General features: G+C 52.6%; 1 protein-coding gene across 13 annotated transcripts in view; it reads left to right on the top strand.

The window, feature by feature from the left end:
* Nucleotides 1-13,228, top strand: part of Kmt2d (lysine methyltransferase 2D) — a 36,597-nt gene extending 23,369 nt beyond the window's left edge. For 8 of the 13 annotated variants that reach the window (XM_051189823.1, XM_051189834.1, XM_051189826.1 and 5 more), the window contains 21 exons: nucleotides 219-342; nucleotides 475-559; nucleotides 663-729; nucleotides 827-1,059; nucleotides 1,159-3,915; nucleotides 4,033-4,173; nucleotides 4,301-4,468; nucleotides 4,626-4,785; nucleotides 5,264-5,339; nucleotides 5,482-5,657; nucleotides 5,777-5,907; nucleotides 6,434-6,566; nucleotides 6,640-6,767; nucleotides 6,920-8,060; nucleotides 9,413-9,549; nucleotides 9,641-9,771; nucleotides 10,238-10,285; nucleotides 11,401-11,686; nucleotides 11,884-11,957; nucleotides 12,044-12,152; nucleotides 12,298-13,228. In XM_051189823.1, the coding sequence (XP_051045780.1) occupies nucleotides 219-342; nucleotides 475-559; nucleotides 663-729; nucleotides 827-1,059; nucleotides 1,159-3,915; nucleotides 4,033-4,173; nucleotides 4,301-4,468; nucleotides 4,626-4,785; nucleotides 5,264-5,339; nucleotides 5,482-5,657; nucleotides 5,777-5,907; nucleotides 6,434-6,566; nucleotides 6,640-6,767; nucleotides 6,920-8,060; nucleotides 9,413-9,549; nucleotides 9,641-9,771; nucleotides 10,238-10,285; nucleotides 11,401-11,686; nucleotides 11,884-11,957; nucleotides 12,044-12,152; nucleotides 12,298-12,390 (6,398 nt within the window). In that variant the 3' untranslated portion in view covers nucleotides 12,391-13,228. The remainder of the gene's footprint in view (nucleotides 1-218; nucleotides 343-474; nucleotides 560-662; nucleotides 730-826; nucleotides 1,060-1,158; nucleotides 3,916-4,032; nucleotides 4,174-4,300; nucleotides 4,469-4,625; nucleotides 4,786-5,263; nucleotides 5,340-5,481; nucleotides 5,658-5,776; nucleotides 5,908-6,433; nucleotides 6,567-6,639; nucleotides 6,768-6,919; nucleotides 8,061-9,412; nucleotides 9,550-9,640; nucleotides 9,772-10,237; nucleotides 10,286-11,400; nucleotides 11,687-11,883; nucleotides 11,958-12,043; nucleotides 12,153-12,297) is intronic. The other 5 variants (XM_051189831.1, XM_051189830.1, XM_051189829.1 and 2 more) reach the window with 3 other exon arrangements.
* Nucleotides 13,229-13,268: the final 40 nt, after the last annotated feature.

Here is a 13,268-nt window from a genome sequence, read left to right as displayed (position 1 = left end):
TGACTCAGTAAATGACTCCCTTAAGCAATGTGCAAACAAGAGGACTGTGTGTTCCACGAACATTAGTGCTGTAGCACCAGTTTGCATGGCTCCTGCTTAACTGAGTGGACTTGCCACATCACTGTTGTACATGTAGAGAAGAGAGTGTTGGCAAAACAGCCATCGAGCCCTGGAGCCTTGACCCCCAAACCCAGCTTATTTATCTCTTCTCTTTTTAGATCTGGACAAATTTGCTGCAGAAGATATCATTGATCCTATTGCAAAGGCCAAGATGGTCGCTTTGAAAGGCATCAAGAAAGTGATGGCTCAGGGCAGCATTGGAGTGGCACCTGGTATGAACAGGTAAGACTCAGGCTGGTGTGGGCTGACTTCCTATCACAGTTTTCCTGGTTTCCCTCCCAGTTTGTCTCATTGGTTTGTGTTTCAACTGTGCCTTCCCTGACATCATAATCCCCTGTGCTTTATGGACTGCAGGCAGCAAGTCTCACTGTTGGCTCAGAGGCTCTCTGGGGGCTCTGGCAATGATCTGCAGAACCATGTGGTGCCTGGGAGTGGCCAGGTAAGGGGGAAATAGGAAAATTTGTGTACTATTATTTCACTGGGCTACCTTTCTTAGGGCCTGGCATGGAACAGTGACCTTGTAGAAATCTCTCTTACCACAGGAGCGGAATGCTAGTGACCCTTCCCAGCCACGTCCCAATCCACCTACTTTTGCCCAGGGAGTGATCAGTGAGTATGGGCAGAGAAGGAGGGTGCAAAGAAATGTTTAGGAGTCTGGAAGGGGGTTGCCATTTTGCGGATCCTAACATACAAGTTCTGTACCTAGATGAGGCTGACCAGCGACAGTATGAAGAATGGCTGTTCCATACCCAGCAGCTCCTACAGATGCAGCTGAAGGTGCTAGAGGAGCAGATTGGTGTGCACCGCAAGTCCCGGAAGGCTCTGTGTGCCAAGCAGCGCACTGCCAAAAAGGCTGGCCGTGAGTTTCCGGAAGCTGATGCTGAGAAGCTCAAGCTGGTTACAGAACAGCAAAGCAAGATCCAGAAACAGCTGGATCAGGTGGGGAAAGCAAAGTTCAGCCAAGTACCCAAAAACCAGGGATAAGGGGTGGCAGGTGTGGGCAGCCTCAGACTGACTTCCCCAACACTCCAATGTTAGGTCCGGAAACAGCAGAAGGAGCACACAAATCTCATGGCAGAATATCGAAACAAGCAACAGCAGCAGCAGCAGCAGCAGCAGCAGCAGCAGCAGCAGCAGCACTCAGCTGTATTGGCTCTTAGCCCTTCTCAGAGTTCTCGGGTACTTACCAAGCTCCCTGGCCAGTTGCTCCCTGGCCATGGATTACAGCCACCACAGGCACCTCCAGGTGGGCAAGCTGGAGGTCTTCGTCTGCCTCCGGGAGGTATGGTACTACCCGGACAGCCTGGTGGTCCATTCCTCAATACTGCCTTGGCCCAGCAGCAGCAACAGCAGCATCCTGGTGTGGCTGGATCCTTGACTGGCCCTTCAGGGAACTTCTTCCCTGGAAATCTTGCACTCCGAAGCCTTGGACCTGACTCAAGGCTTTTACAGGAAAGGCAACTACAGCTGCAGCAGCAACGAATGCAGCTGGCCCAGAAATTACAGCAGCAGCAGCAGCAGCAGCAGCAGCAGCAGCAGCAACAACAACAGCAACAACAGCAACACCTCTTAGGGCAGGTCGCAGTCCAACAGCAACAGGGTCCTGGAGTACAGAACCAGGCTCTGGGTCCCAAGCCTCAGGGCCTTATGCCTCCCAGCAACCACCAGGGCCTCCTGGTTCAACAGTTGTCCCCTCAGCAATCACAGGGGTCCCAGGGCATGCTGGGTCCTGCCCAGGTCACTGTGCTGCAACAGCAGCAGCAACAGCAACAGCAGCAGCACTCTGGAGCTTTGGGTCCTCAGGGCCCTCACAGACAGGTGCTTATGACTCAGTCCAGGGTGCTGAGTTCCCCTCAGCTGGCACAGCAGGGTCACAGCCTTATGGGACACCGACTTCTCACAGCCCAGCAGCAACAGCAGCAGCACCAACAACAGGGGTCTATGACAGGGCTTTCCCATCTTCAGCAAGGAATGATGTCACATGGTGTGCAGCCCAAAATGAGTGCTCAGGCATTGGGCTCCTTACAGCAGCAACAGCAGCACCAACAGCTGCAGCAGCAACAGCTGCACCTTCAGCAGCAGCTGCACCAGCAACAACAGCAACATCTTCAGCAGCAGCATCTTCAGCAGCAGCAGCAACATCTTCAGCAGCAGCAGCAGCAGCAGCAACAACAACAGCAGCAGATGGGCCTCTTGAATCAGAATCGAACTTTACTATCTCCTCAGCAGCAGCAGCAGCAGCAGCAGCAGCAGCAGGTGACACTTGGCCCTGGCATGCCAGCCAAGCCTCTTCAACACTTTTCTAGCCCCGGAGCCCTGGGCCCAACCCTGCTCCTGACAGGCAAGGAACAAAGCATTACAGAGGCATCACTTCCTTCAGAAGTCACGGAGGGACCCTCAACACATCAAGGAGGGCCATTGGCAGTGGGGACTACACCTGAGTCAATGTCTGTTGAGCCAGGGGAGGTAAAGCCCTCCGTTTCCGGAGACTCACAACTGCTACTTGTCCAGTCCCAGGCCCAGTCTCAGCCCACCCCAGTGCAGCTGCAGCCACCACTAAGGCTCCCAGGACAACCCCAACAACAGCAAGTGAACTTGCTCCACACAACAGGTGGAGGAAACCATGGGCAGCAACTAGGGAGTGGATCCTCTTCTGAGGTCCCATCTGTACCCCACCTGCTGACCCAGCCCTCTGTTTCCTTAGGGGAACAGCCTGGGCCTATGGCCCAGAACCTTCTGGGCTCCCAACAGCCCATTGGGCTAGATCGGCCCATTCAAAATAACACAGGGCCACAGCCTCCTAAATCAGGACCTGTTCCTCAGTCTGGGCAGGGTCTTCCTGGGGTTGGAGTGATGCCTACAGTTGGTCAACTTCGAGCACAGCTCCAAGGAGTCCTGGCCAAAAACCCACAGCTGCGGCACTTGAGCCCTCAGCAACAGCAGCAGCTACAGGCACTCCTCATGCAGCGACAGCTGCAGCAGAGTCAGGCAGTGCGCCAGACTCTGCCGATCCAGGAGGCTGGGACCCAGCCCTCCCCCCTCCAGGGCCTCCTGAGCTGCCAACCTCAATCTGGGGGTTTTTCTGGATCTCAGACTGGACCTCTCCAGGAGCTAGGGGCAGGGCCTAGACCGCAGGGCCCACCCCGACTCCCTGTCCCACAAGGAGCCTTATCTACAGGACCAGTGCTTGGCCCTGTCCATCCCACACCTCCACCATCCAGTCCCCAAGAGCCAAAGAGACCTTCACAATTACCTTCCCCCAGTGCCCAGCTAACCCCCACCCACCCTGGGACTCCAAAGCCCCAGGGGCCAACCTTGGAGCTGCCTCCTGGGAGGGTTTCACCTGCTGCTGCCCAGCTTGCAGATACGTTCTTTGGCAAGGGGCTGGGACCTTGGGACCCCTCAGACAACCTAACTGAAGCCCAGAAGCCAGAGCAGAGCAGCCTGGTATCTGGGCATCTGGAGCAGGTGAATGGACAGGTGGTACAAGAGCCATCCCAGCTCAGCATCAAACAGGAGCCTCGGGAAGAGTCGTGTGCCCTGGGTGCACAGGCAGTAAAAAGAGAGGCTGATGGGGAGCCAGGAGGTACACCAGGCACCAGCAATCACCTTCTGCTAGCAGGCTCCCGCTCAGAGGCTGGGCATCTGCTCTTGCAGAAGCTTCTGCGGGCAAAGAATGTGCAGCTTGGTGCTGGGCGGGGCCCTGAGGGACCTCGAGCTGAGATCAATGGACACATTGACAGCAAGTTGTCAGGGCTGGAGCAGAAACTACAGGGTACTTCCAGCAGCAAAGAGGTGAGTACTTTGGCTGGCATGATGTGACAGTGAAACCTATAATTATAGAGGTCAGATGAGTAGGACTAGGTCAGACTAGGTGAGGGCAGCACCCTTCACAGGGCTTCTCTGGTTTAGGATGCAGCCACAAGAAAGCCTTTGTCAGCGAAGCCTAAGCGGGTACAGAAGACAAGCGACAGATTGGTGAGCTCCCGAAAGAAGCTGCGGAAAGAAGATGGGGTCAGGGCCAATGAGGCCTTACTCAAACAGCTAAAACAGGTGATCCCCAAGGAGCCAGTGCTATTGACCCATCTCAGAATGGGGGATGGGAAGTCCATCCCCTGAGCTCTGAAGAGTTAGCTGTGAATGCTGCAGCTTTCCAGCTTTGTCATTTTGCCCCTCCTAGGAACTGTCCCAGCTGCCCCTGACGGAGCCTACCATCACCGCCAATTTTAGCCTCTTTGCTCCCTTTGGCAGTGGCTGCCTAGTCAGTGGGCAGAGCCAGCTCAGGGGGGCTTTTGGAAGTGGGGCTCTACACGCCGGCCTTGACTACTATTCTCAGCTGCTCACCAAGGTCAGAAAAATGGCAATACCTTTTGGGAATAATAAAGTTCTTGGGGTTGGAGGTAGGGATGAAAGACTGGAGGAAAATGCTGATGTAATGTGGGACCAGGAGATTATACCAGTCTCCCTATGCCACCTTGCACACAACACCCACCCCACCCCCCCAGAATAACCTGAGTAACCCGCCGACACCACCCTCGTCGCTGCCCCCCACCCCACCCCCATCGGTGCAGCAGAAGATGGTGAATGGTGTTACGCCCTCTGACGAGCTGGGGGAGCACCCCAAGGACGCAGCCTCTGCCCAGGACACTGAGGGAACATTGAGGGGTAAGTGAGAAGCTGTCCTCCCTTTCCCATGGGGATTTGGTGGAAGAGTGCCAGGCATGAGTGGTACCCTGCCACTCAGTTTCAGAAATGAAAGGGTTGCATGCTGCCTTGTGCATTTGGTGGGAATGGCACATTTGTGGTTGTTTGGTTCAGGACAATGATGGGCTTCTAGAGTCTGGTGCAAAGGCAGTTGGGGAAGTAGGTAACAGGGTGGGTGTGAGAGAAGTTTTGTGAGAAAAATCAGTCCAGCATTCATGGATATAAAGCCACAGCCTAACCTGTGTTTGAACTCCAGCACATGAGTGTGTTTAGCTGTGTTACTTGACCAAGTAGCTTGACTTGTGTGAGCCTTGATTTCCTCTGTATAAACTAGATCTGTAAAATTCATGTGACAGTTGTTGTTTCAAGATGTAAATAGGGTGTTATGGTGACTTATGGCAGAGCTTCACCTTGATTTTCCTCCCTCCTTACCCCTCAGATGCTGCAGAGGTGAAGAGTTTAGACCTGCTGGCTGCTCTGCCTACACCCCCTCATAATCAGACTGAGGATGTCAGGTGGGGAATTGGGTGCAGGACAGACGGCCTGGTATTTCCTTAGCTGGGGGCAGGTTTCAGTTACTGCTACACCTCCTGGTGACTGCCTTTGAGAGGGGGACTCCATGGGTCTGTACCAACACCTGTTTGCATTTGCCTTCAGGATGGAGAGCGATGAGGACAGTGATTCTCCTGATAGTATCGTGCCGGCTTCATCCCCCGAGAGCATCCTTGGGGAAGAGGCCCCACGTTTCCCACAGCTGGTCTCTGGACGGTGGGAGCAGGACACTCGGGCCCTCTCCCCTGTCATCCCCATCATCCCCCGTGCCAGCATCCCTGGTATGTGCTAACTATGGCATGGGCAGGCCCAGTATGGCTGGGTTGTCAGATGTGAGGGGCTAGGGCTGTACTGGAGAGTGACTGAAGCTACAGGAGTTCCTCTCTTTTTCAAAATCCAGTTTTCCCAGATACAAAACCTTATGGGGCACTTGACCTGGAAGTCCCTGGAAAGCTACCTGCTGCAGCTTGGGAAAAAGGCAAAGGAAGTGAGGTGTCAGTCATGCTGACGGTCTCTGCTGCCGCCGCCAAGGTTTGTCTTAGGGGGACCTGGAAGCCAAGGAGAACTTGGATCAGAGAGCACTCTTCAGCAGCTCTAGTCTGGATTAGAAAGGGGGAAAAAAAAAAAAAATCAGCTGTCCAACTGTTTGTCCTGAGTACCTGCTTTGTTTGAAAGACTGGTCTATGGATGGTCTGTGGGCTGAGCAAGGGAAGTAGGGTCTCATAAGGCTCATCATCCATGGATAAAGGCAATCAACCAATAGACTATCCAGTGCCAAATGGTACAAGACCACTCTCTCCTCCATTTACATTTGATGGACCCCTGCTGCAGAGTTCTATGGTCAAAGAAAGTTGGAAAACAGTTAAAACAGTAATATAAGATTCTTTGCAATCGTCTGCAATGTCACTCCCTCTGTGGAACTCCTGTGTGTACCTGTCATGGTCTAGGAAAGGTTGTGTGATCACCCTTGTGCCATGGGTTTGTGTCCTTGCCTTCCCCTAGCAGGGCTCACTGAGGATGCTGCTGTTTTCTCCCATCCTTTCTTCTGCCCCACCAGAATCTGAATGGTGTGATGGTAGCAGTGGCAGAGTTACTAAGCATGAAGATACCCAACTCCTACGAGGTGCTGTTCCCAGACAGCCCTGCCCGGGCAGGCCTTGAGCCCAAGAAGGTGGAAGCTGAGGGTCCTGGTGAGTAGAGCAGGAGACCACTTTCAGATCAGAGAAGAGTTCTGGTGGAAGACTGACACTTTCCTTTCTATAGGTGGGAAAGAAAAAGGTTTGAGTGGCAAGGGCCTGGACACTGGACCTGATTGGCTAAGGCAGTTTGATGCAGTGTTGCCTGGCTACACCCTCAAGAGCCAGTTAGACATCTTGAGCCTCCTGAAACAGGTAGGTCTGGAGGAAGAAGGGTCAGTTTTAGGAAGAAGGTTTTCCCAGGGCAGAGAAGACAATGGCTTTTGAGGGAGTGGAGTCTGGTCGAGAGGAAGGAGAGGCTGGTCAGCTGAAGAACTGGCACTAACACCCAGGGTGTCTTCCTGTAGGAGAGTTCTGCCCCAGAACCATCCTCCCAGCACAGCTACACTTACAACGTCTCCAACTTGGATGTGAGGCAGCTCTCCGCCCCACCTCCTGAGGAACCTTCCCCACCTCCATCCCCCTTGGCACCCTCTCCTGCCAGCCCCCCTGCTGAACCCCTGGTTGAACTTCAGGCTGAACCCCCAACTGAACCACCAATCCCTTCACCTCTACCACTGGCTTCATCCCCTGAATCTGCCCGGCCCAAACCCCGAGCCCGGCCCCCGGAAGAGAGTGAAGATTCCCGTCCCCCACGCCTCAAAAAGTGGAAAGGGGTACGCTGGAAGCGGCTGCGACTACTGCTGACTATCCAGAAGGGCAGTGGACGACAAGAGGGTGAGCGGGAGGTGGCAGAGTTTATGGAGCAGCTTGGTACAGCCTTGAGACCAAACAAGGTGCCTCGAGACATGCGACGATGCTGCTTCTGTCACGAAGAGGGAGATGGTGCCACTGATGGGCCTGCCCGCCTACTCAATCTTGACTTGGACCTCTGGGTACACCTCAACTGTGCACTGTGGTCCACGGAGGTGTATGAAACCCAGGGTGGGGCATTGATGAATGTGGAGGTTGCCCTGCACCGAGGATTGCTAACCAAGTGCTCCCTGTGCCAGCGAACTGGTGCCACTAGCAGCTGCAATCGCATGCGTTGCCCCAATGTCTACCATTTTGCCTGTGCCATCCGTGCTAAGTGCATGTTCTTTAAGGACAAGACTATGCTGTGTCCAATGCACAAGATCAAGGGGCCCTGTGAGCAGGAACTGAGCTCCTTTGCTGTCTTCCGGAGGGTCTACATTGAACGGGACGAGGTGAAGCAGATCGCCAGCATCATCCAGCGGGGGGAGCGGCTACATATGTTCCGAGTAGGGGGTCTTGTGTTCCATGCCATTGGACAGCTGCTCCCACACCAGATGGCTGACTTCCACAGTGCCACTGCCCTCTATCCTGTGGGCTACGAGGCCACGCGCATCTATTGGAGCCTTCGCACCAACAATCGCCGCTGCTGCTATCGCTGCTCCATCAGTGAGAATAATGGGCGGCCTGAGTTTGTGATCAAAGTCATTGAGCAGGGTTTAGAGGACCTGGTCTTCACTGATGCCTCTCCCCAAGGTAAGCACTCCTAGGATTGGGAAAGTTTTTCTCAGGAGTCATTTTCTAGAGCCATGAAGCTGTAGTGTCCTGCCCTTACCTCAAGTGGCACGGTGTCCTGAAAACCCAGACACTTGAAATACCTTTGCAGTTGAAAATATTTTCTTAGTCAAACAATGGTGCCTCACCCCTGTAATAACAATACTTGAAGATTAAGGCAGGAAGATCTGAGTTCAGGGTCACATCCTTATAGTGATCTGGAAGCCAACCTGGGCCATAGGAAACCTCTTCTTGAGAGAAAGAAAAAAAAAATTTCCATGTTTAACTTTTTTTCTTTAATCTTGGTAGATTAAATGATGAAGGGTTTGTTTGTAGTTTGGTTTTTTGTTTGTTTTGGAGATAGGGTTTTTTTGTATAGCCTGGCTATCTTGAAACTTGCTCAGTAGACCAGGCTGGCCTCGCTCAGAGGTCCGACTGTCTCTGCCTTCCAAGTGCTGGGATGAGATTAAAGGCGTGTGCCACTACCACTAAGTTGAATGGTGATGCTTTGAGATCCTGTTCTCTATTATACATAGTTCTAAATTCCCTTTTTCCATATGTAAAATCCTTTTTGGAGTCTTGTTTGTTGTGTTACTGGGGATGGAACCCAGGACTCTGGACATGCTAGGCAAACTTAACACCATTGAGCTTTAGCCCTACCCTTAAAAAGTCTTTTTTTGTTTTTGTTTTGTTTTTAAATTTGAATTTTTGTGTGTATGGGTATTTTGCATGCATGTATGTCTGTGTTTGTCATGCATTCAGTGCCCATGGAGGCAAGAAGAGAGTGTGTTGGATTCTCTGAGACTAGAGATAAAAAGGGTTGTGAATAAGTTTATGGGTGTTGGGAACTGAACCTGGTTCCTTTGGAAAAGCAACAATTGATCCTAACTGCTGAGGTCATTCCTTTTTCTTTGTTTCTGTGTTGATGATAAATAAAGCAGCAGAAAGTATGTTTTATTGAGCATGTACTACGAGTCACGGTTTAATTAATAGGGTGACCATATAGGTTGTTTTGTCCCTGCGACCCTAGAAAATGAGCACTGTTGTGATTATGCCATCTAGACATAACAGTGACCAAGTGTTGTGAGGAGATTTGAGTATTTGGCTTAAGTCCCATAGCCATTGCTCAAACTTGAACATAGTCTTCCCAACTCCAAAGCATGTATGCCCAATCAGTAGCAACTGTGGCTTCTGGCTGGGTCTTTGGGGCCTGTGTTTGTCATGGAGGCTTCTGGGACTAGGAGATCAGGAGTAGGTCCTGAAGAATCACAGGGCAGTGACAGTCATGGTAGAAAGTAAGCAGATGTTGTTATGCTGTCTGTCTCCCCCCTTAGCTGTGTGGAATCGCATCATTGAACCTGTGGCTGCCATGAGAAAAGAAGCTGACATGCTGAGGCTCTTCCCTGAGTACCTGAAAGGCGAAGAGCTCTTTGGGCTGACAGTGCATGCTGTGCTCCGTATAGCTGAATCGGTAAGCCAGTGTCCAGGAGCTGGGGCGAGGTGGGCACTGGGAAATCTGGTTCTGCCTCAAAGGGACTAAGGCAGGCTCCCTGTGCCCACAGCTCCCTGGGGTGGAGAGCTGTCAGAACTATTTATTTCGCTATGGGCGCCACCCTCTGATGGAACTGCCACTCATGATCAACCCCACCGGCTGTGCCAGATCAGAACCTAAAATCCTCACACACTACAAACGGTGAGCTTGTGCGGCTGGGGCCGTGGACTGTGGGTTTGGGCAGGGCCACCTGGCCTCATTGTGGGAGTTTGAGGTGCAGATCAGAGTCTTTTCCAAGAACCTGGGGAGTCACCCATAGACCTGGATAGAGGTACACAATCGTCACTGGGGTATCCTGTTCCTCTTCCCTCATCAGCTCAGGTGTCCTGGGTTGACCAGGGATGCAGGACAGAGTGCCCTAGGTGCCCTGGGAACGGCTGCTGGGGAGGTTCTTTGTGATGAGAGATGTACGGGAGCTGGTCACTTCTTTCTTCTTTGGTCTTGCTTCCAGAGGGGCCGGTGATACTCCCAAACCTCAGACACCCCATGAGTGCTAGGGTCATCATCCCTTTCCAAAGCTGAGTTGGTTTATAAATAATTTAAAAAGTATTATAGAAAATAATACAACCTTACATTTGTATAGCACTTTATACTTTTTTTTTCAAAGCGTTTTCACATCCATTATCTCATTTGATCCTCACAACAACCTTATGAGGTAGGTAGGGCAGGTGGTATGATCCCTGTTTTATAGCTGAGAAAACTGAGGCCCAGAAAGACTGCGTGACTAGATAAAGGTCACACAGCTGGGACTAGAGCCTGCTCTTAACTTGTGGATTGCTGGTCTTTCTGTGTACCGCACTAGCCTAACCTTGGACTTTGGGTAGAGGGAGGCAGAATCCATGGTAGCAGGGCTTCCCATGAAGGCCTTTGGTGGCTTGAAGGCTGTCATAGAATGTTGAACACTCTACCCCTAGTTAGCCCTAGTCCTTGATGCTCTACAGCAGTGGTTTTCAAACTATAAGTACATATGTTCCCAAAACCCCAGAACACAGAATCGAGTGGGCAGACTTGCCCTTCTGTGTGTAACTTCACCACCTTCCTCAAATTGGATTTAGTCAGAATAATTCCAATTTCATCTATGGATTGGAGTTGCAATCAACATTTTGCTGAAGAAAAGAAATTCTGCTAAATAAAACAGAAAAATCACCCCAGGTGTTTGAAAACCACTGCTCTGGGCAAGACTCTGGCTGGTGCCCGAGGGTGGTGAAAGACTACCACCAGGCAGCAGCCATTCCCCTGCACTGAGCCATCTGCACAGAGCCCTGTGCCATGCTGCAGAGCAGGACGGTATGAAGGAAAGAAGGATACCATCAGGTTGTGAATTCATAGCCACTGCAGTTCAGGTGGCCCCCCCATTTTCAGGGTGTACAGCATATGCAGGAGGCAGGACTCAGATGGCTGAACAAACCATCAGCTTAAATTCTGGGCCTGGGCTGCTTGGGGAAGACCTCTAAGAGTATGGCCTGGAGCATGGTTTGGCAGGGGGGGTGGTAGGCAGTATGAAATGGGAGAGCAGGCTCAGTGTAGGGGAATTGGTGCCTCTTCCCTCTCTATACCTACTCCCTATTCTGGGTGGTCTCTGCTACCCAGGGTGTCCAGAAGGGTTTCAGGGTCTACTCACTGCCTCTTCCAAGCTGAGACCCAGGTGCTTCCGCTCCTTCCCAGGGCAGCAAGCACTTGGAGTACTTGCTGATTGATGGTATATACCCCAGGGAGGAAGGGGGCGATGTGTGCTTGGTCTGTCTTGTCATGGACTGTATCACCTCCCAGGCCCCATACCTTGAACAGCACCAGCATGTCTAAGGCATATCAGAGCACCTTCACAGGCGAGACCAACACCCCGTACAGCAAGCAGTTTGTGCACTCCAAGTCATCTCAGTACCGGCGCCTGCGCACTGAGTGGAAGAACAATGTTTATCTGGCTCGCTCCCGTATCCAGGGCCTAGGGCTCTATGCAGCCAAGGACCTAGAAAAGCACACGATGGTCATTGAGTACATTGGCACCATCATTCGCAACGAGGTGGCCAATCGTCGGGAGAAAATCTATGAGGAGCAGGTACTTGAGGATGGCTAAGGAATGGTGTGGTGGAGTCCACCCTCTTGTCAAGGAGCACGGGGCAGGTTTGAATCCAGGAGGTGGTTGAAAGATTGCAGGGAGGGAGAAGGCAGGAGGATTTGGTCATGTCAGAGAAGCCCATTGCCTGAGTTTGCTTCCTAAGATTTTTGTTCCTTTCACAACTTGGGCCTGTCTAGAATCGAGGCATCTACATGTTCCGGATAAACAATGAGCACGTGATTGATGCTACATTGACTGGAGGCCCTGCCAGGTGAGCGAGGAAGGTGTAAGTGTCTCTAGTGGGCACTTCTGGGTGTTGCCTGGTGTCACTGACACTGATTCTGTCCTGCTATCCAGGTACATTAACCACTCCTGTGCCCCGAACTGTGTAGCAGAAGTTGTGACATTTGACAAGGAGGACAAAATCATCATCATCTCCAGCCGGCGAATCCCCAAAGGAGAGGAGGTGAGAGGAAGCTTCCTGAGTAGGTGACAGAGAAACCCTCCTCTCCTGCCATTGCCTAGGAGTTGGATTCCGAGGCCACTGCCCTTGGGTAGCATCTCAACCCCTAGCATCTTCTTCACCATGGCTCTGTGTTTTTTCTTTCTAGCTGACCTATGACTATCAGTTTGATTTTGAGGACGATCAGCACAAGATCCCCTGTCACTGTGGAGCCTGGAACTGTCGGAAATGGATGAACTAAGAAGCTTTGAGGCTACCAGGCAGGGGAATCCCCCCACCCCCCCACCTCTTCCCTGAAAGGGATGAGGGGGAAGAGCGGTAGCAGCCAGAGCTAGGACCCAGGGCTGGGGCTGCCGGCTGACCGGAGCCCCTGGAGCAGGAGGCTGGGGCAGAGGGCCCTAGGCCAAGCCCACCCTGGGCACCAGGGACAACCTTCTTCCCTGCCACCGGCCCTTAGGCTGGCATCTCTGCCCCCAGCTCTAGGAGGGGACAGACAGAAGCAGCCACTGGGCATCTCAGGTTTGAGGGGGATATGGGCCGGGAACTACCCAGAAGTGTCTGGGAGGCAGCAGGGAGGGAGGAGGAGGATGTGTGGCCGGGCCTCGCAGCCCTGCTGCCTCCACCGACCTCTCTGGCCCAACTCAAGGCTGCAAAGAGACTTGACTAAAGCTTGACAATCCCAAAGGCCGGGTCCCACACCTGGCCCTGCCTGCCGGGTCCTGCCCCTACCCTCACCCCCATCCCCTTCCTTCCTCTCTATCTGTCTCTGTCTCCCTCTTTACCTCTGTGTCTCTGTCTCTCTATGGGTTGTGTTTCCTTGTTTTCCACTCTGACAAATGCAACGTGATGGGAAAGAGGCATCCAGATGCCCAGGAGGGCAAGCTGGGCAAGCCGGGCAAGGAGACCCCGCACCCACACCTACCTCATTTAAGTGTTGGATTTTTTGCTGTTTTGAAATGTGAGACCCTCTCCAAGCCCCCTACTGCCCCGACTCTCTCCCCCACCTCACTGCCCTCTTCTAGTGGGTGGAAGGGGGGTAGGAGGAGGAGAACAACAACAATAACAACAACAAAAATCCATCTTTGTTTTTAATTATGGGCATGGGATGGTGGTTGAGGC

This window comes from Phodopus roborovskii, unplaced genomic scaffold, assembly GCF_943737965.1.
Source record: "Phodopus roborovskii unplaced genomic scaffold, PHOROB, whole genome shotgun sequence".
Classification (NCBI taxonomy): Eukaryota; Metazoa; Chordata; class Mammalia; order Rodentia; family Cricetidae; genus Phodopus; species Phodopus roborovskii.
Note: the sequence above shows the minus strand (reverse complement) of the source record. Positions and strands in the feature narration are given on the sequence as shown.